The sequence below is a fragment of the Halichoerus grypus genome, chromosome 9, assembly GCF_964656455.1.
Source record: "Halichoerus grypus chromosome 9, mHalGry1.hap1.1, whole genome shotgun sequence".
NCBI lineage: Eukaryota > Metazoa > Chordata > Mammalia > Carnivora > Phocidae > Halichoerus > Halichoerus grypus.
In genome coordinates, this window is record NC_135720.1 from 73357402 (window position 1) to 73380407 (window position 23006).

Below are 23006 nucleotides of genomic sequence, written 5' to 3' on the forward strand. Positions count from 1 at the left end.
TGTGCACTTCAGAACATCAACAGGGCATAATTATCAAAGATCATCTTATGTGACATTAGTATTAGGAAAAACAGCCCTGACATTTAACTAGGAAATTGATTTAAAAGGAAATTGATCAGTAAAAGCATTAAAAATTAACCAACAGCCTGAGGAATCAGTTACACTCTAAATATTTTGAAAAAAAATCACAAACCTCTCCTAGGGAGAACAATAACAAAACATCATTAGCAACAGCCACATTTACTATATAGTTAAAGTGGATTTACAATTTATATCAATATTAAGCAAGACACCCTCTCTCTAAAAGATTAGTTATCCCTATTCTATGGGATCATTTCCCTCTGTCTGCCTATGCCTTAGGTCTACCAGTGACAGCTACCAACCAGCACTTGACTGCCTTGCTATTAATTACTTGGGGGAAGGGGGAGCAAGTATGTCCTTGTGCTTTGATTATTTATTTTCCAAAATAAGTCAGCTGCAAAGATTAGCTCCAAGATATAATAATGAACTTCAGAAGTAGAAAACCACAAAAAATATTTGTTCCTACCCTTAACAAAAAGAAAAAGCCAGGGGTGCCTGGGTGGCTCAGTTGGTTATGTGTCTAACTTTGGCTCAGGTCATGATCTCAGGGTCCTGGGATGGGCCCCACCTCGAGCCCCACATAGGGCTCTGCGGTCAGCAGGGAGTCTGCTTGTCCCTCTTCCTCTGTCCCTCTCCCTGGTTGTGCTCTCTCTGTTTCTCTCTCTCAAATAAATAAAATGTTTTAAAAATAAAACCAAAAAAAAGAAAAAGCCAGACAATCCATAAAAACCATAAGTTTTTGAGCCCATCTGGAAAGTGAGGTCATAAGGCAACCAATAATCTAAACTCCAGAGTGATTAGCCCCTCTGAGGAGGTGAGACTCATGAATTGTTTCATCTTTGATAGAGCACGGGAAAAAGAGACATCGCTATAAAAGAACTGAAGTTTTAACACTCTTTAAGGGCCAAATGTGCACTCATGCCAATTTAGAACCCTGAAGGCCTCAGACACAGGATTCTGTACCCACTCACAAATTGCTTTTTCAGTTTCCCACCTCAAGAGATGCTCATGAGAAGTACAAGCAGGGCAGAGCTGAGAAAGTAATATTGCTGATACTGGTGTGTAATGCCTGCTCCAAGATATGAGGGTAAAGCAGGAGTACCAAGAAGTCTATGCACACTTTCAGACTGCCCAAACACAAGGTGATTATCAGCTACTGGTGGGGCAGAAGCAAGAAATTCATCCGTGCTTCAGACTGAACCCTCACGTGCAGCAAAAGTTGTCCGTTTGCTTGGGAAGGTACAGTAAAGCCTCTCATTCTTGAGTTCCGGCATTGATACCAGGCAGAAGTTAGCTGCTGCTGGAAAGGGAAGGAAACACACATCCTCCTTCACTCTGGTCTGACACCAGGCAAATGCAAGATCAACACTGGGGGAGGGACAGAAAGCCCACTCATGCCCACACTCTGTGCTGATACAAAATAGAGCTCTTCTAGTGCTGGAAGAGAAGCAGGGCAAGGCAAAGCTCCACTGTCAGGAGGGGAGGAGGTTGGGGAGAGACAAAAAACCTGCTGGCATTCTAGATCGTGCACTGAGGATGAGGCAGAAGATAATTTCCACTGGGGAAGTGACACAAGCCCTAAAAAAGTTCAGCCTCTGGGGCTCAAGTTCACAGGAGCTCCCTGAGACTGAGGCTCAAACAGGAAAATTGCAAAACCCCTTCTGCCTCCACCACAAGTCTTGCACCAAGTAACCAGCAAGAGCAGCTGGGAGCATGGAAGGAGACTCTACACAGCTATGTAAGTCAAGCTGTCAGCTAAGAGTGCAACAGGAACAAGGAGAAAATCCTCTACCGCTGCGGGACCCACACAAACAAGTTAGCAGCAACCCACTGTGGGAGGAGTTTGACGTCTGAGGTATACTGATGGTAACAATAGCAACAATACACCCCAAAACCAGCTCAACTACTACCCAGACTGACTCAATCTAATTGTCTGCCAGAAAAAGTGTACTCGTTTCTAAGTGTAAATACCTCAGGTTTTACTGTGCACCTTATGCAATATGTGACATTCAATCAAACATTACAAGTCACACTGAAAAAAAAAAAGACAAAAAACCCATTGTCAAGACAGAAAAACAATAAAAAACAACACAACCAGACTTGAAGATGGTGTATATGTTAGAACTATTATACAGGGATACTAAAATAACTATATCTTTTTTTTATAGATTTTTATTTATTTATTTGACAGAGAGAGAGACAGCGAGAGAGGGAACACAAGCAGGGGGAGTGGGAGAGGGAGAAGCAGGCTTCTTGTGGAGCAGGGAGCCCGAAGCTGGGCTCGATCCCCAGGACCCTGAAATCACGACCTGAGCCAAATGCAGACGCTTAACGACTGAGCCACCCAGGCGCCCCTATAATTAATATCTTTAAAAAATCTAGCAGAAAATGTGGATGACATTTAACAGAGAGGAAATATCATCACAGAAACAGAAACTATAAAAAGCAGTTTAATGGAAATACTAATACATTTTGAAGTGGGGCTCAAAACTCAATAATGGACCATGAATCTATATAAGAAAACTATCCAGAAATAACAAAGTTTCAAACTGATTAAGGAACTCCAGGGGCCAATAATCTGGAAACATCAAATATCAAGTTTCTCAACTGGTTACTATTCTGTGAAATAATAAAACAATACCATGGTTTAAAACTCCTACACATATCAAAATATACAAATGATTCGAGGTACATTTACTGAACACTAACCAGGAGCCACGCCCTGTGCTGGAAGCTAGGGGTAGGGAGAGAAGCAGTATATTAGTATCCCCAAACTCAATTTAAATAGGAAAAATATTAAAAATGGCCAAAAAATGTTATAGCTGTTCTAACAGAAGTCCAACACCAAGTGCTAAGGAAGAAAGCCCAGGGGAAGAAACACAGTCCAAGAGGGCCAAAGTCATGAGGAAGTTAAAGGAAGAAACTGTTGGCAGAAAGAAAGCAAAGAACTGAAGGGTGTTAAATAGTGCTGGATGGGCAACTGCCCAAGGTCATGAGGAGGCTGGAGAGGACTGGCAAGAGCACACACAGAGATGAGCCGTAGTTAAGAAAATATCTTAGAAAGAGTAATCTTTGAAAAGAATGTGTCTTGGGTGTCTGGGTGGCTCAGAGGGTTAAGCATCTGCCTTTGGCTCAGGTCCTGGGATCAAGTCCCGCATCAGGCTCCCTGCTCCGCGGGGAGTCTGCTTCTCCCTCTGCCCCTAACCCTGCTCATGCTCTCATTCTCTCTCAAATAAATAAATAAAATCTTAAAAAAAAAAAAAGTGTCTTTCTAATACAAGAGGAGAGAAGAAAGAAAACAGAAATCACTAACTTTAAGCACCTTCTACTCATGGTGAACACCTCCACATGTGCATGTGATCTCTCTCTCACACAATCACACCACCCAGCCTCTGCACGTGCTTCTTCCCAGAGCCTAGAGTGCCATTCCCATTCCTCTTCACCTAGTTAACTCTTGTTTAGCTTTCAGATCTCAGCTCCATCTCTGTAGTCCTCACTCAGCACAGCGTACCTCTCCTTCACAATACCTGTCAGACCTGATTAATGCTTTGTGCTCCCCACTGTATTGTAAATTCCCTAAAATCAAAAGCCATCTCTGTTTTATATTTCCATGTTATCCCCAGAACCTGGGAGAGTACATGATAAGAAATATTGATTAAATGAGTGAACCAAGATAGAGGAAAAGTTCAAAACTATCTTCTCTATTTTTTATGAATGACAACTACACACGGGTAACAAAAAAAACAAAAGCTATGTTTCATTAAATTACTAGAAATAAAAACTGTCCCAGAAGGATATCCTATATGATTGTTAATTAACATAAAAAAGAACTACAAGTAATAGGCACCCCATGGTAATTTCTTAATGAATTAATTTACGTATGGCACTCAAAATGAATAACACACAAATGCTAAACAGGATTCAATCCAGAGTTGAATATAATAAAACAGGAGAAAGTATACTGTAATAGTTTAAGCTTAAAAGCTTAGAATGGGGTAATTCAAGAATATAACAAGAGTGACTACAAATTATCGCCATAAATATATTGATGCCAATACTGCAGGAAAAAGAGTCTTAAAATAAGCACCTTCCTAACTATGATAGGAGTAGAAATTAATGAAATAGAAAATGGACAAGCAACAAAAATCAAAAACAAAAGTTAATAAAATTGATAAACTTCTAGTAAGACTGATCAAGAAAAAAAAAAGAAGCCAAAAATTAGCAGTATCTGGACTGCAACAGGGTATATCACTATAGAACCTAAAGACACTAAAGATGTAATAAGGGAATGTTGTAAACAACTTTATATCAATATGGTCAATAACTGAGATTAAAATGAACAAATTCACTGAAAAAACATAACTTGCAAAAATTGGCATAAGAACAAAAGAAAATTTGAAAAGCCTGTACCTTTTTTTAAAATTAAATTTATTATCAAAAACATTCCCACAAAGAAAAAAATTTCAAAACATTGGCTGAAGTTTGTAAAATGCTGTGTCAACCAAACAAAACCCCTGTGGGTCAGATGAGGCCCCAAAACCACCTGTTCTCTTCCTCTACCGAATTTTTAGTGGATGAGAGGGAGGGACAGAAAGAAGAAAACTTAAAAACAACAAAAGCAAGGAAAAGATTGACAATTTAGGAGATAATGACAGTAAAAGCAAATCGTCTTGGATGTCAGCAGGATAGAATGAATAAAATCGACAAGGATGAGATTATCTGCATTTCAGAGCGGAAAACAGGCAATGTGAAAACCTACAGATCAGATTAGAAATGAGTGAGTAAGGGGAAATGTAGCTGTAAAAAAATGTTGATTTGTATTTCCTAAGCAAGCAAGCAATAGCAGAAGAGAGGTGTTCAGAAATCTGCTGCCGAGAAGTAATGAGGACCATACACAAAGTGGACTGTGTACAGAAGAGCTGAGCTACCTGTGATAATAGTACAGTATTGTTCAGATACACCCTGCACAGCTATGACAATACATTTCATTATAAATTAAAAAGTTAGTCCCAAATTTGAAAAGCTGTTCTTAGAAGAAAAAAGTTTCTCTGCTAGAGACAAATAATATTGCAGTTTCTCAAAATAAAAGTGAAGCAAGGAGCTAAGGGGACCTAAAGAAAAGAGCTTACTATTGGAAAAATCAGCTCTGTTCTTGGTGGACTTGAATCTAACCCAAAAAGTATAAAACTTACTTTATTTCTGGAGTATAAATAAAAAACAGCCTAGTCGATTCTCTTTTCTCCCAGCAGTTATGTTCTCCAAAGTCACTGTGAACACTGAATTAGCAAATACTGAACCATTGCTCCTTGGGGAAAAGGCAGCGTTAGGTTCCTGTAAGCCTCTGGTCACATTTTTGTCAAATAATACATAACCGTGGTGCTTAAGGTGTATTTCTGTTTAAAGACACCTTAGTCAATATGTATTGCTGCTTCATGAGCGTTTAATTCACAGCCAACAGCACTGAACTCGTGCCGGAACAAAGCTTATCTAACATACATATTTTCTCTGTGAGGCACATCATAGCCTTCAGCACTATGCTTGGGGGCCACTTTAAACCAAAACACCAACAAAAAGCACAAAATATGAAAAACATGGCACTAAAAAGACCTCAAGAAAGACACATCTTTACATGTATGAGAGCAGAAATCGGAAGGCAGAGCATCGCCTTGTTAACCTCAAGTAGGAATGTGTGCTTGGGCCAAACACATTCTTCCCTGCGCTGCTCATGTCTGCAAAGGACTATGAAAGCACTGTTGAGTATTGATTTCTGGGGTTATAAAGCAATTTTAGTGAGTAGGCAAATTTGCAAATTTGCAATTCACGAATAATGAGGATTGACTGTATGCACAAAAATTTACACTACCACCCTACAAAGTAAAATTTAAAAAACGTTTACTGTAAATATATCTAGAAATCTAGGAAGCTGGACTAGAAATATAATAGGACTAAATACTACTTCTCGGACTCAATTTACCAAGATTTTCTTCTTTTTTTTTTTTAAGATTTATTTATTTATTTGAGACAGAGAGCAGAGCGAGTGAGAGAGAACACGAGTGGGGGTAGGCGCAGAGGGAGAGGGAGAAGCGGGCTCCTTGCTGAGCAGAGAGCTTGATGTAGGGCTCGATCCCAGGACCCTGGGATCATGACCTGAGCTGAAGGCAGATGCTTAACTGACTAAGCCACCCAGGTTCCCCTCTTTTATTTTTTTTTTAAAAGAGAGAGAGAGAGAGAGAGAGTGCACGGTGGGGAGGAGCAGAGGGGAAGGGAGGGAGAGAATCCCAAGCAGGTTCCACACCCAGCATGGAGCATAGGCAGGGCTCCATCCCAGGATCCTGAGATCATGACCTGAGCTGAAATCAAGAGCTGGACACTCAACCGACTGAGCCACCCAGGTGTCCCAAGATATTCTAAATACTAATGAAACACAAAAGGTATGGACCCATTTGAAGTCACTTTTACAGTGATCTCAAGCAAGCCTCTTCAATTTACTAGTGTAAGATAATCAGCATTAGGAGAAATCAAAGCATGTTTATTTCTAAGTTATAAATGAAATCCATTAAATCCCTTATGAGCAACTTAATGTGATAAATTTTTAAGATTTTATTTATTTATTTATTTATTTGAGAGAGAGAGGGCACAGGCTCAGACTTCCCGCTGAGCACAGAGCCCAACCCAGGGTCTTAATCTCAGGACCCTGTGATCATGACCTGAACCAAAACCAAGACTCAGACTCGTAACTGACTGAGCCACCCAGGTGCCCCAAATCCCATCAATTTTTTTAACAGAGCAGCCAGTCTACTGAGGGTTATCAACTTTTTCTAAATACCATTCATTCAAATGACTGAGTATACACTCACCCTCACTCTCACTGAGATCAAAGGCTGTATACCATGCTGCCAAAAAATGATTTCATGACTTAATATATCATTACCCACACTGACTACATCCTACAATAAAATATACCACAGGGGAAACAAAGTCTGATCTAGGCTCTATGGAGCTTTCACAGATGAGTGATTCAGATGTTTGCTCAAAGTTTCACATGTTTGTAAATCACCTTTAGTTCTCAAGAAACAGCAATAACGGAGAAAACTACAAAAGTTTGCGTTAATGGTAAATTCAACAAGATTTTTAAAAAAGCATTATCATTCCTATCCGTTCCTTCAACGTTCCAATTACCTCCTACTGCATTACAGTAATTACATACTTCACAGAAAATGGTGATTAAGTGAACTGCTGCCAGCCAAGTGTTCTTTTTATACCATCATTTTTAGGAATGTAACTGGACTCAACACACCTGAACATGTGCATAAATACTAATATATACTCAAAAAAAGAAAATAATTCCCATATTAGCCATAAAAACCCATACCAAAGGTATATTTTCTAAGATTTCTTAAAAAAAAATACTAAAACTAATTGTGTCTACTTTAACCCGATCAGCTGAAATTGGAACAGATCTAAATATGGGGCAATTGTTAGACAAATGAAGAATTTAATATTTTATCAAGGGGGGAAAAATGATACCATGATACCATGTTTCCCTATGGTATAGCTTTGATTAAAAATTGGGCCCAAGCATTATCTCTGACATTCAAAGCTAAATTTGGCATACATTCCCCTTTTAAGAAGATATCATTTATATTTTAAATTAGAACAATAAGAAAAAGACAATAACATTTAGTCACACGCTTACTTTAAATTATAACTGTCTCAGAAATTACCAGTAATCTGTTTAATCTGTTTGTCTCACATTCATCCTACTTTCTACTGTCTTTGTCAACATCCTGGTTCCCCTAATACCACCTGAACTTCTGTAACGAGCTAAATGTTTTTTGTCCCATTTAATTCACTACACCCACCACCAGACTAATGTTTCCAAGGCATACTCTGATCACAATGTCCCCACATTCATATACCTCTTAGAGCTCATACTGCCATCTAAATTAAGGACACATTTCTCAGCCTGGCTTTCAAGGTCCTTTACGATCTGACCTAGCATACCTTTCTAGTCTGCTTTATAACTGTCCAACAGTAAGTTCCAGAATGTTTCTCAAGCCTTTCTGCATCTGTAGGTTAGGCTTTTCCCTCCACTTTGATGTACCTCCTCCTTATTTTCTGATGAAAACCTGTCCTCAGCTTCCAAGCTATCACTACCACAACAGTGTCCCTGATTTTTCTAACCCACATGTCTCCCTCCCTCCAATCTGATGTCACTTTCTTTATAGCTTCTTACGGCACTTCACTCAGATGTGTCCACCTGTCAGTCATTTATCCTCTCCTACTAGAGGGGAAGCTCAAAGAGCACCACCTAAATTGAGTGCTCTTGATAATAAAAACTGAACTCGTCAAAAAGGGGAAAAAAAAGACACACTTAACTTTTTGCAAAGGGGAAAAAAGCCTTATTACTAACAGAGTAATAGAGACTTTAAACAAATTTATCCTTAAATCGACGACCTTACCAGAAAGAGGTGCCATGCATTCAATCCTTATAGGAGATATATAACTGGGAGCAGTGTACGTATTACTTTTGAAACATAGCACACTAGTCCCTTATCTCCATCAATACACCAAATGAATAATGAAGTGTGACTGTGTTATATTAATGCCTCATTGATCTAACATAACTAAGACACAAAGGGTTCATATAAGTGAGTTTTCTGGAGAAGTGGCTGTAGAAACAGAACTCACACGCCTACAGCCTGGACCAGCTGAGAGATTCTCCTGCACACTGACCTCCACTTCACCCAGTCTAGCAGAAAACACTCAGGCAGAGTGTGGCGGTCATTATACTTACACCTGGTAAAACAGGTGGGCAGCATGGAGAAAGAGCAAGGAGGGTATTCAAAACCCTATAGAATGGCAAAAGGAGGGGCGCCTGGGTGGCTCAGTTAGTTAAGTGGCCAACTCTGGATTTTGGCTCAGGTCATGATCTCAGGGTCATGAGATGGCACCCCATGTCAGGCTCCACACTCAGCGGTGAGTCTGTCTCTCTCCCTCTCCCTCTGCCCTTCCCCCCTCGTGCACACGCATGCGCGCTCTCGCTCTTTCTCTCAAATAAATTTTTAAAAATTTTTAAAAAATAAATAAAATAAAATAGCAAAAGGAGTTTTTTGCACCTAGCAGAATCCTCATTCCAGCTTATGGGTACTATCCACAGCTGTATTTCCCTGAGAAACTTTGGGGACTTGAGCAGCTGTTCTTCTGTCTCAGAACAAGCTATGTCATCACCTGCTGAAGAGTCCACCCCCTTTGCCACTGAAAAAAATTTCACACTCTAACTGTGTCTGTTATGGGTTGAACTGCATAACCCCCAAATTCATATGTTGAAGTCCTACCCACCAATACTTCAGAACATGACCTATTTGGATATAGGGTCAATGCAGATATAATTAGATGAGGTCATTCTAGAGTAGGGTAGGGTCCTAATCTAATATGACTGGGGTCCTTGTAAAAATAGGAAATTTGGACCCAGACAAGTACACAGGGAGAATGCAATGTGAAGCTGAAGGCAGACTGGGGTGATGCTTCTACAAGCCAAGCAACTTCAAAGATTGGTAGCAAACCAGCAGAAGCTAGGTGAGAGACACAGACATTTTTCTTTTTCACAGCCTTATGAAAAAGGCACCTTGATCTCAGACTTTAACCTCCAGAATGGTGGGACAATAATTATCTGTAGTTTAAGCCACCTAGTTTGTGCTATTTTGTTTGGGCATCCCTAGCAAACTGATATCTTTCCATTTATCACATCACCAATCTACTATGATAACCACACAGCTCTTTAAGTAACAAAACTTTTTAAAAATGTTAAGCGAATTCATTCAACAAACAACACATATTGATGATGTCTATGTGCCAGGCACCAAGGACAGAACAGTATGACACGACATGGTCTCTGCCCTCATACAGGTCACAGTGTAATCAGGATAACTGACAATATACCATAACTATACAATGATAAAATTACAATTGTGTAACACCAATGACCAACAAGCCGACACTTTAAAGATAGCGGGCATATTTAACCATGTCTGGATGGCTCAATGACATTGCTCCGGAAGCCCACTGTACATTCCCATGCCCTTAACTGCTTTCGTTCCCCTCTGAGATGCGAGGTTGTTGATTACCACGAGGTCTGCTTTTATCAGCCACTTTCCTGTATCTCTGCTCACTCTCTCCAGCCCACTCATTTCTAGTTTGGTGCTTCTAATTTGCTATGGGCTACAAAAATCAGGTCATTAATATTGCTAAGAAATTTACATTAAATAATAAAAATTGCTTCATGTGAGAACTTAAGATTTGGCTTAAACACAGGCTTTCTGATTTACTTTCGGTTCTCAGAGACATTTTTTCTGGCAGAACAATTTCTCCCATTCAAAGCGATTCTGTTATAAGGCACTAAGGTGGGACATGATTATATATAAGCTAGAGTGTTACTGAATAACCACCCAGCAAACACTTGCTTTCTTTCTAAGGGAGTACAGTGCGGGTATGCTATGTAAACAGTTACCTAAGAAAGAAATACTGTTGAAATTCAGAATTATATACTTTGTAGTCCAGCATAAGGCATATTTTTGTTATCTACTTGTGAATCATATCACCAAATAACAGGACCATGAGGTCATATGACATTACAACTAGAAAGCCCAGCCAAAACTTTTTGCAGTACGTAATAAATACCACGTACCTCTTATGCATATCCAACAATCGTCTTTTTTGTTGTGTTTTTTAAGTTCTTCTTCAGTTACTTCAATTAACCTGCCTCTTAATCCCGTTAGATCCTTTCCACTTTTGGTGAGGCGAATCCAATCCATAAGACTTCTGCCCTGTTTTAGAGGGACCTAAAAAAGGAACAGAGAAGAATTCAATGTGGCTTCTTTGAGTCAGCTGCTTCTCCCTGCCCCACCTGCTGTTTCTCCGCAGGCTGCACACTACTCTTATTCTTTCAAAAAGAGAAGAAAACTCAAATCTAACAATTCTACAATTTTTTTTTTTTACAGCTTTAGGTGGTTGTCAAAATCATCTCTGCTGTATTAGAATTATAAATAGAACAATATAAAATACATGAACTATGAGGTAGGGCTTAGAAATTCTGTCACACAAACGTTCACCATAATGGTATCTAATAAAACAAGAACAGTATTGAACCTGGAGGCAGAAAACAAATTTTGGTCCTGGCTCTGATCTGTCACTAATATGTTGGAGTCACTTACCAACTTGGACCAAAATTTCTTTCCCTTAAAAATCACAAGAGATTGAATAGAAGAAAATATAAATGGCCAGCTAAAGTTGATTTTCTGGATTGTCAATATACACAGAACATTAGAAATCACAAGGCAGCAATCTGTTTTCTAAGAATTCACTAAGAAACAAAAGTTCTCAAATAATGGAAAATAAAAAAAACTCTAACACTCTAGGGAAGGGTTTGGCAAACTGGCCCATGCCTGTTTCTGTATCACCCTGGAGCTTAGAATCATTTTCACACGTTGTGGTGCTGGTGGTGGTGAAGAGACTCAATTGTCATGTGGCCCTCAAAGCCAAAAATATTTATTATCTGGCCCTTTGCAGAAAAGTCTGCCTACCCCTGCAAAGAAGATCTGGTAAAGGGATTGAGCTACTGTCTCAACTTGTATAACTAGTTTGTAACATAGTACCAGAGGAATGTTTAATGTAAAAGAAGGCACGTGCGAAGAAATATATTGCTACAGACTGAATGTTTGTGCCTCTCCAAAATTCAAGTTGAAATCCTAACCTCCAATGCGATGGTATTAGGAAGTAAGGTCTTTGGTAGGTGATTAAATCATAAAGGTAGAGCCTTCATGAATGCTACTAAAGCCCTCATTAAAAAGGCCTCAAAGAGCTCCCTCATCCTTTCTGCCATTTTTCCCCACATCCTCATTATCTGGGCCTTTGCAGAAAAGTCTGCCTACCCTGCAAAGAAGATCTGGTAAAGGGATTGAGCTACTGTCCAAACGGTTCTCTGTTATAACAGACTGAATAGACTAAGATATTTATATAGCTCACTTTCTGGAATCTTGTCTATTGTAGGCATTCATTTACCCCCAAAATAACCAAGTTAATAGGTCTGTGGTATCACTACAATTTCACATTCCTTCCTACCAGTTACATCATCCCATTCTTACCATCCCTGAAACTCTCTAGGTCTCTTGGTCCCAATAAATGAAGTAAAGTACGAGAATATGATCATTCCCATCCCAAACCAAAATCATTCATCTCTCTTATTTATGTGGATTCCATAATCCACTGGGTAGTTAATGCATAATCTTCTGAAAACTCAAATCTAACCATGGGCCCTCCCTCCTTCAGTGGCTCCCCACACTACTTTATTTTTTTTTAAGATTTTCATTTATTTATTTGAGAGAGAGAGAGAGTGAGTGAGAGAGAGAGAGCGAGCACAAGCAGGGGAGGAGGGAGAGGGAGAAGCAGACTCCCCGCTGAGCAGGGACCCCGATGCAGGGCTGGATCCCAGGACCCCGGGACCATGACCTGAGCCAAAGGCAGCTGCTTAACCGACTGAGCCACCCAGGCGCCCCCCACACTATCTTATAATAATGTCTCTAAATTCCCTAGAGTGGTTTACCAGGCCCTTTATATCTGGTCATAGTTTACCTCACTAGCTCTGAGTTTTAATTTTTGCTCCTTCCTATTAAATGCTTTAGCTAAATGGGAACTGATTCCTTGATTGCTATGAAATACCTCCTCCTTGGCCTGGCCCAATTCCCTCCCTCTCTCTCTCTCACAGACACTACCTCCTCCAGAAGCCTTCTCTGACCCCAGCCTCTCTGTGGTCATAACACACAGTTATAGCACTTACCACATTTATAACTATTTATTAGTGTGTGCAGCCTATTAGACTAAACTCCTTGGAAACAGAGACCATATCTTCAGCATATGGGAGGTTCTCAAAAAATATTTACTTACTAGTATTAGTAGAAATAATACTAGCTATCATATATAGAATGCATACTCTGCACCAGACACTGTGTTCAGGACTTTACACAACAATCACACAACAATCCATGGAATCCGAATAAAAGTCTAAGGGCAAGTAACACATGAGTGCTTACCACATACCAAGACTGTGCTAAGAGAAACATTATCTCATTTAATCCTGTGAATGGCCCTATAAAATGGGTACTGTTATTCTCTTTTACACCTGAGAAAACTGAGACTCAGAGACTTAGTCATGGGAGTTGGGAAAAGAATCTGGGTCTTTCTCACTCAAAAGTCTATGCTTTGGGGGCGCCTGGGTGGCTCAGTCGTTAAGCGTCTGCCTTCGGCTCAGGTCATGATCCCAGGGTCCTGGGATCGAGTCCCACATCGGGCTCCCTGCTCGGCAGGAAGCCTGCTTCTCCCTCTCCCACTCCCCCTGCTTGTGTTCCTGCTCTCGCTATCTCTCTCTCTCTGTCAAATAAATAAATAAAATCTTTAAAAAAAAAAAAAAAAAAAAAAATTTCACAAAAAAAAAAAAAAAAAGTCTATGCTTTTAACTATTATGATATATAACCTCCCCAACTAGCTTCTATTTTTTCAATCTCTACCCATTTCATACAATCCTGAATCAGGTTCTGATACGTGCAAGATTACCTCATTTCATAAAGGGGGGGAAAGTCTCAGTTTCCCTTTGAATTGTGCAATAACTGAATTTTGTTCTCTGTTTAGACCCGAAGACTCACCTTTGCCATCACCGCCTGTGGACCTTTTGTTTTTGCCTCTGAGCTTTCTCCTTTATTTTTTTTTTTTAAAGATTTTATTTATTTATTTGACAGAGAGAGAGACAGCAAGAGAGGGAACACAAGCAAGGGGAGTGGGAGAGGGAGAAGCAGGCTTCCCACTGAGCAGGGAGCCCGATGTGGGGCTCGATCCCAGGACCCCGGGATCAGGACCTGAGCTGAAGGCAGACGCTTAACGACTGAGCCACCCAGGCGCCCCTGAGCTTTCTCCTTTAAAAGGATGCTGAGAACGTGGTTTGTAGTTTTAGTACAGAAGGCCAGCAACTCTTATATTTTAATTCAGAGATTCTTTCTCCAGAAAGACTATACTATTTAGCCAAGCATTTAGTTCAAGGACAGAAAAGGTCAAACATCAAGAAGGAGGGGACAGATGATTAGATGACTGGATGATATATGGAGCTATGGAGCAATAAATGAAATATCACAGCCAGAGTCACATCACATCAAACTTTTAGGGTCCAAAGCAACATTTCTTAACCAGTTTTCTTTTCTGTGATATAGAGATAACAAAAGCAACCACTTTGTGGGATTACTGTAAAGATTAAATGAGTTAATACACTACACATGAAGCACTCAGAACACTAACATACATACATACCGTAAGCACTGAATAAATCTCAGCTTTATTATTATTATAGTTGGAGTTACAGACTTCTGAAAAGCTAATGAAAGCTACAGATCCCTGAATCCATAATTCTGATCTAGAGTCAACTTCAAGTTTAAGTGGAGAGAGAAAAAAAAGTCAGTGAAGATCCTAAATCATGCTAACACCCAAGAGTCCAGAAATGGGGGTTTGGGCGGAGTGGTCCAAGTAGGTGGAAGTTTCAAAAACAAAACCTGAACAAAACATGAAGATGAACTTACAGAATGAGGAACTAACGAATAACTGCACAGGAGACAATTTTATTAAATTTTATAAATATAAAATACATTTGTATTCCACCTGTTGCTAACAGTAACTATGTTCAACAAAAAGTGAGAGTATTATATTAGCTTCAAAGTCAGCAAGTGATGTCAATAGAAAAGACAGTGTGATAAAACAGGTACCAGAGGAAGAAAGCCAGTATGACTTAGAGAGGTGTCCGTAAACCCACCGGAGGACTGTAGACATTTGTTCTCGCTCCCCCCATCTTCCCTAGCTCTGGGAGTCCCCACCTTTGGAGGATGGTCACCGGTCAATGTCACTACTGCCCAACCTTTCCCTTCTCCTAGGGAACCCACATCACTCACAACTCCTTCCGGAAAGTGCAGAACAAAAGACCGGAGACGAGGAGAGACTGAGGGAAGGAAGCTAATACTGAGTACCTATGATAACGGCAAAAGCACGGTGCTGGCCCTGTCATATACAACTCAATTTAATTCGCGGGAAAAGACTTCCCAGAACCGGAAAAGAGGATGAGGGGGGAGGGGCTAGTAGGTGAGAGAGAGGACTGCAAACGGCCGGGGAAAGAGATCGCTAGCTAGGGCAGGAATAACGAAGGCTAGAGATGAGGACAAGAGGTGGAAGAGGGGGCCGAAAGAGAGAATGGACCGTTCGGTAGTACGGAACGCCGGCGGGAGGCGAGCTGAACAAGACGCACGGTGTCATCCACTTACCTTGCTACGCCCCCCGGAGGCGACGCGCTGCTGCGAGCTGGGGGCCGGGAAAGACTGGGAAGGGACGTTCAGCATCCTGGGCCCCTGGCCCGGGCCTTGCCCGGGGTCCGCCGCCGGACAGGATCGCTCAGTTCTACCCCTCCAGGGTAACACCTCCCGCTCCGGCTCCGAGGCCGGGCAGAGGCCAAGCCCCCGACCCACTTCCGGGGTCGCCGAGGGTGAGGCGCGCCATGACGCAGCACGTCGAGGCCGCGGGGGGCGGAGCCAACGGGACGAACGCAGGGCCGGAGGGGAGGAACCAGACCCAAGTACGCGTGCTGCATTAGCCCTGCACCCTGAATTTCAGCACCGCAGTGAGGTGACAGCTATTCCGTGTTAGGATTAAAGACAGAGCGAAGCTGTTCCTTAGCCGTGGTGCTGACAGAATCTGAGCATAAATTCTTTTAGACTCCTCTTAACCCAGAACACAAGTGTCTGTTGTTATGCCCCACCTTCACACGGCTTGAAATATGGAATAAAATAACACTATCAAAGCATTTTGATTTCTCTGAAACTCTCTCCTCTAAAGCATCCGGCTGTACAGGAAAGAGAACTTTTAAGAGTTAAGGCGTCAAATGCAAACAGCCACAGCCACTCTTATGAGGTGAAGCTTCACCTTTAAGAACCCCCGCTAATGACAAACGAGTCAAAGAAGCTAGTAAAGTCTCCTGCTCCATTCACCCACTCACAAGTTCTTCCTCCTCATCTAACTTCTTGTCTTTGCTGAAAGCTACAGGGAATTGTGTACAGATACAGCCCATCCCCAGATGTAGTGACGAAGAGTTATGTTTGTCAGATAGGTTTAGTTTGAATGCCATCTCTGCACTTAATAAATGAGCAGACTTACACAAGTTATTTCAGTATCTCAAAGTCTCATTTTCCCCCTCTGCCTAATGGATTTAGGTTTCAGTAAGAATTAAATGAGATGTCATATGTAAACTACCTAGTACAGTGCCTGGTTAATAGTAGGCACCCAAAAAATGGCAGTGGCTTGTCATACTATTCCGACATATTGAAAGAAGCTCAAATACTGTGCAGCTAAAAACAAGTCCCTAATGATCAAGGTCCAGATTGGTGACCTGGTGGGTTTTTTGCATAGCCCTTGGGGAACACACACATCCTGAGTGTAGAATCCAGTGAAGGGAAAGTTTTCAGAAGAAATACAGTTCTAAATAACTCTCCCTGTCCACCCGCCATTACTAACTTTTCCTGACTCTGACACATGATTTAAACTTGCTCTGTTTCAACTGCCTTGTCCTTAAAGTGCCTGTAAATCAATGTTTGTAGTATCCTTTCAATTAGAAGGAAAAGCGTGTGACCTATGTAGCCATTCAAGTAAGAGGCATTTCTTAGCCAGGTAACCATCTCTGACCTTCACCTCTACCCATCATGATTCTGGGGTACTAAGAAACATTTGCAATGAAAATGCTTATTGGGAGACTGCATTTGAGCTAAAGAACCTCATGACCATAGTCTAGGTTACCTCTACCTTGCAATGTGCTCCTGTTTTTCTCTGTCATTAAATGGTGATGTATTCTTCTATAAGTCTACATTTTAAAAAACTAATCAGAGAATTTCTTATTTCACTTCCCATGAGAAAATCTGTACATGACAATATCAGGAGCAAGGAGCCAGAACAAAGGAAGGTGATGCTGTTGAAGAATGTTTCGTATCTGCCAAATGTCTTAGCTCCCCCTTAGACAGAAATAGAAAAAGATCAAATTCTAGACTTTTGGCTCTCCTTTTTTAGACTCCATAGAAGTCGTGCTCACTTAAACATTTCTTTTTAAATTCTGGGGATCCCTCAATGAAGTGCTCTAATTATTGAACACAAATGCTATTTTACTACTAGATTTAAGGGCAGCAGAGGAGTATTAAAGTGATATTACTTGATTCATCATTCATTAAAAATCCCTAAAATTTAATAGCCATGGCATTAATTGACATTCTCAATTATGGACAATGATTTAAAGTGTTTTTCACAATCTGCTAGCAAACACATAATATTGTGTGATTGGTAGCATAAGGTGATTTTTTTCGTTATCTAAAAATATTCATCAGCAACACAATACCTAACGGAGATCAGTAGGAAATACCAGATGTTACAAGATTCAGTCTTGAAAATTAAATATTGTCATTCTTTGCAAAGTTTTAGCTAAATATTTGCAAAATTATAACTAAAATTAAATTTGTAATTTGATGAAGAGATCAAAAGTATCTTTTGTAAGCCCCAAATGTTTACAGTCCAATCAAGACATCTGTAAATGGCACTTATTTTTAAATTCCAACACTGAATTATAGCATAGGGGTAAAAAAAGCCAAACTACTATAGAATTACAAAATATTTCATTTTATTAATAATTTATATACAAATAAATTAGTATGAAGGATTATGATACATTTGTACACTAAATTTAAATCCTATAAGCTTTGAATGTCATCGCAAGTAACTAATCAGGTTAATTTTCACAGATCAGCTCCTCAATATCATCTTCACTATCAGAATCTTCATAAAATGAAATTGTGGCTTGAATTGGAAAATTTTTCAGAAGAGCTTCTGCTTCTTGATATAAGTAATCATAACACTTTGATTTGGGCCAAAATAGTCTGAAAGAAGCAGACAACATAATAGGCTTTATTTTTTTCACATTCAGAATCCTTATATTCATGAAATGTTCAAATGCTAAGAGCTCCACATACTTAACAATTGATGTATGCCTTTAGATAGTCTAAAAATGCTATTATCTCAGGTGTCATGGGAGTCTACTTGCCAAAGCATCAATAACTAATTAATCATTTTAAGTCTTTATCCAAGCTGTAAATTGGATCAAACAAATTCACATGAAACCCTGTGTGATAAATATTTAGATCACTTTAGGTATTATGAATATATTTATTCTCACAATATACAGATGGTTTGTCTTCCAATTTCCAAATTCCTTTGGGGGGAAAATGAATCCTACCATTACATTAAAAATTCTGAAACCCAGTTTTATAAAGACAACAATATATTATGCACCTTCCAGAAAAGCAGAAATCACCTGATATCTTGCTTAACTGTTAGTTACAGATGTAGCTAACAATGTAAGTTTAGAAGAGTACAAAAAGCAATATTTTAAAGTTTTTCTATGCACTCACACCAGGGCTATAGGAAGGCTTCCTCTGACCCCAACCTTGATCCCATCTCCCTCCCATTTCCCCATCCAACAAAACTGGAAATACCGTATTGGGATATTGAGAATAATGCTGGCTTTTCACAACTTACATGTAACCCAATTACCTCAGAATTTCAAATTTTTGACAAATATTAATCTTGCCATCTGGTCTTCTATTATTTTCCTCCAAAGAAAAGAAAAGAAGAAGGATATGGCTGACTCACCAATAACAGTGCAGTCATTTTAGTGTAGGGTAGTTAGCCCCACGTACCCATTTATAACAAAGTGCTTCTAACAAAGAGAAGGTTACATTATGTTCAGTATACTCAATTTTAAAAGGCACAAAAGTAGGCAATATAGTTTATAAATGTTTCTAGCCAAATGACAAAAAAAGTTTTAATTTTGGCGCCTTTAATAAGCAACCATCAATAATTCAGTCATTCAATAAATATTTTAGTGATCTCGTGCCAGATGTAACTCATAATTCAAAGATGAAAAAATCTTAGTCTCTATCCTCAAGAAATAACAGTATTCAAGACATAAATTAATAAAAATAAAATAAACTTAAAAGTACTACAAATAAATGGCTACAGTAGTTCAGAAAAGAAAGGGATTTCTTATACAGGAAACAGATGATTTTCCAATGCTTAACTAGAACTGTCAGACCCAAAGAATGTTGTTTAATTGTTACCACACTCTGCCCAGAATCTCTGACTGACCACTTTCCTTTCAGGGACTTCATACTTTCCTGAATTCTCCCCTGTCCTGAGTGATTCTTCTCAGTCTCCTTTGTGGACCTCTTTTTCTCTGTGTACAGGTTGGTATTGGCCTTCCCCAGTGTTTTATCAAGAGTGATCATCTCTCCTCTCTCATTCTTCTGGAAGATCTGATCCACTGACATGATTTCTTCAACTGTTCATTTACTGAAGACTCCCAATTGTCTGTATTTCCACTTAAGATCTTGACTCTGGGCCCCTTACCTGTGTGTGTGTGTGTGCGTGCGTGTGTGTGTGAGTGTGTGTGCGTGCAGCTCTTTACTAGACATATGCATTTGGATACCCCCTAGGCACATTAAATACAATAAATGAAAAATTGGACTCGTTATCTTGTTCCCCAAATCTGTTTTAAGCCCTAATTTCCACTCTGTTAATACAGCATTCATCTGGTCATCTGCCACAAACTTGGAAGCCATTCTGTCTTTTTACCTCCTCTTTACCTGCCATATACAATACATTATAAGCCTAATCTATTATGTCATCTAAGCATTCCCCAAATTCACCCAGTCCCATCCACACTTCCAATACCTTAGAATGGCTCTTTATCATATATTGCCTGAATTACAGTAACTTCCAATTTCATTTAGTTTTCTAACTAAGCCTATATACCATTTTCTTAGTGCTTTTTCTGAAACATAAATCTGATCACACTACCTTTGAGTAACCCCCAATACCATCCACAGAATAAAGGTCATGGGTTTCCAATGCCACATACAGGAATAGAACAAAACTCTATACCAAGGTGTACAAGATCCGGCTTATGGCTTACCTACTAGAATGACCACAGCTTCATGCACCCAAATTCCAGCTCCTTGAGGCTCCCATAGGGAGCCATGTTGTTCTATGACTCTGTATCCCCTCTATGCTATTTCTTCTGTCCCCTTTTTCTCCACCTACCATCCATCTGGCTAACTTCAAGCCTCAGCTATGTAATCACATCCTATCATACACACTTCCCAGATCTTTCCCTGCTCCCTCAGGGAGAGTTAGGTACTTCATGTCCTTTACATACGGACCAAACTAAACTATTGTAACACTTGCCAATGGGGTGTGATTATTTTTTTCCTGTGTCCATCACTAGGTAGAAAATTAATCAGCATGTATTGACTTCTACAAGCTATTTATAAACATATACATACAAATATCATACGCTCTGTATTTCACAGCTCTCTGAAGAAAACTGCAGAATGAACCTTTCACCTGAATAAAAGCTACAAAGATTTCTACAGAAAGGCCGACAACCCGTGGCTAGGAACCATAAACTAGCTCTTCATTGTTATGTCAAGTAACCTCGACCCTTCTTAGGAAGCTTCGTGATCTTTAGGATTTTCATTACACTCCATTTTTTCTTCCATGTCAAGCTCGATTTGCTGTAAAACCGCAACTATGAACACCCGTCTTCCGTCTGGTTTGCAAGAGAGTAAGAACATACACACTCTGCCTGCTGTGAAGTCAATTTCATTCGAACCCTTTAGCATTAAACAACACAAAACTGGTTTGCAGACACGAGATGTCACCGGTCGACTTTCACGATGCCATCCACTTTCCCTCTTTATAATATACTCTTGAAGAGTTTACTGAGTGGGCACTGATTAACAGTTCTTTTAGGTGAGAGCGTGAGCTACATTTATCAATTCGATGAGTAAAAGACCTCTGGGATCCGTGAAGGCAGACTTTCCCAGAGAGAACTGCAAGGCCAGCCATGGAGCTACGCGCTGCGATTCCCGACTCTACCCTGGGCTGGAGGAGCGGGAGACCTTCCGTGAGGCCTATCACTCACCTGACTGGGTGTCTGTACTGGGAAAGCTTTCCTGAGGCTTCGGTCACCCCGGGGCCGTCCGGCATCTGGGGACGAAAGAAGATGAATCGCAGTTATCACTCACCTTCTAGAAAGGTGGAAAGCGGTCTAGTGTTCCTCGCGCCCGCGGGGAATGTGACCCCCGGGGCTCTCCGCAGCCTCGCTCCTGGCCGGATCCGCGCGTCCGTGGCTCTGGAGGACACCCTCGCAGCATCAGGACCTCCGGTAGGGCCACGGGCGGGCGCGAGCTTAAACGAGGGGCAGGCCGGGCGCGTGTCTCCCTCGGGCAGGGCATACCCTGTCCGGGTAGCTCATCTGCCCTCCGGGGAGGCGCGGCCCGAGGCGCTCGGCTCACTCACCGCCTCCGCCAAGTGCTGCGGCGCCCCCTCCTCCTTGTAGCCTCTGGCGTCAACCCACGGTCTCCAGAAGCCTGCGGGTCTGCGGGCTGGGGGGCACAAGGCGCGCAGAGGAGACGGGAGCCCAGACCCGGGAGGACCGCCCGAAGCCGAGCACGGACCCGGGACCGGTGGGGGGCGGAGAGCGGAGGGGAGGAGCCGGGGAGGCGCGGGCGGTAGGGCCGGGGTGGGGGAGGCGCCGCCGCCGGAGTCCGCGCCCTCGCGCTGCGTCCGGCGGTCGGGGTCCGCGGGCGGCGAGCGGCGGCAGCAGCGCGCGCACTCGTCGGCTCCGCTCGCCGAGGGCTCCCCGGTTTCCATGGCGCGGCGGGGCCGAGCAGAAGGCGGCTGCCAGCTCGCGGGCCAGCCGGGCCTCTTCGCTCCGCCAGACCCGAGACCCGAGCTTTATATAGAGAGCCCCGGCTGCCTGCTGCATACTGAGAGGTTCGCTCCCTCTCCGCCCCTCTCTCCCCAGCTAGCCGCATAAACAAAAAGGTTGCGCGTGAAGGCGCAACGGGCTGAACCCCGGGTGCGAACGCGTGCAGCTCGCAAATGGCCCGGGAATGGGTTTTGTTGAGCGAGTGTTAATCGCTCTTCGACACATGGCTGCGGGGGAAAAAACAACATTCGCCCGAGCAGCCAATTTCCAAGTGAGGAGTCTAGGAGGCGATAGAATTAAGCAATTCTACACGTTTTGTGTATTTCTGCAAAAAGGCCAAGTGGCTGGTAATTGCTTGACTCGAGGCTTTTTGGAATGTGGTCAATGCAACAAGCTCTGCATCCCGTCTGCTAAAAGCTGGGATGCGGACTAAATTAAAAGGAATGGCCTTAACTCCTCTTTCCGGCAGAATGAAAGCTGGGTGAATGAACAGACTCCTTACGAAAGGAAATTTTCGTTAATGTATTGACAGACTAGGTTCTGCCTAGTATTATTTGTAGATTAAAAAAAAAAAAAGTGAATGGTAAAAGACTGAACCGAGACTGAACAGACACGAGAACCGAAGATTGGAGTCATGTGATTTAGGCATAGAACTCTATATTATTTTCTCCTCTCTTTGTGATTTTCCTCAACATCTTACCAGTGTCCCCTGAAGAGAAGTCTTGAATTTCATGTATACACTTCAGTCACTACTTGGCATTTTGTCACTCAGTGATAATTAGAAATTATTTTGTGGAGGCAGGGTGTGTGTAGAATGATAATGAAATCTTGAAAAGTTATGGGACCAGTTGTGAACCTCTCCGTGACCCTGTTTCTCTTATTTAAGTTGACCCTCACTTATTACAAAGATCCATTAAACTTGGTAAAAAGCGTTATGCTTGGAAAACATATATAGGAAAGATAATATATAAATGCCATAATTTTTTTCAAATGGTTTAAATAATAGAGCTGAGCTACTTAACAGTTGTAGATAAAA

At 41.3% G+C, this 23006-nt stretch overlaps 2 protein-coding genes across 6 annotated transcripts in view; both read right to left on the reverse strand.

The window, feature by feature from the left end:
* The window catches only part of CYB5R4 (cytochrome b5 reductase 4), an 89412-nt gene extending 67880 nt beyond the window's left edge, over positions 1-21532 (reverse strand). For 4 of the 5 annotated variants that reach the window (XM_078055036.1, XM_078055034.1, XM_078055035.1 and 1 more), the window contains exons 1-2: positions 15432-15649; positions 10769-10922 (exon numbers count right to left, since the gene is read on the reverse strand). In XM_078055036.1, the coding sequence (XP_077911162.1) occupies positions 10769-10922; positions 15432-15506 (229 nt within the window). In that variant the 5' untranslated portion in view covers positions 15507-15649. Of the gene's footprint in view, positions 1-10768; positions 10923-15431; positions 15650-21284 lie in introns of those variants that run through there. The other variant, XM_036101010.2, reaches the window with a different exon arrangement.
* On the reverse strand, positions 17807-21912 carry RIPPLY2 (ripply transcriptional repressor 2). Its single transcript, XM_036101033.2, has 3 exons — positions 21559-21912; positions 21182-21246; positions 17807-18077 (listed from the first exon to the last, which is right to left on the reverse strand). Exons 1-3 carry the CDS (start codon positions 21910-21912, stop codon positions 17930-17932), a joined length of 567 nt encoding a protein of 188 aa, XP_035956926.1. The 3' UTR covers positions 17807-17929.
* Between the last annotated feature and the right edge of the window lie 1094 nt (positions 21913-23006).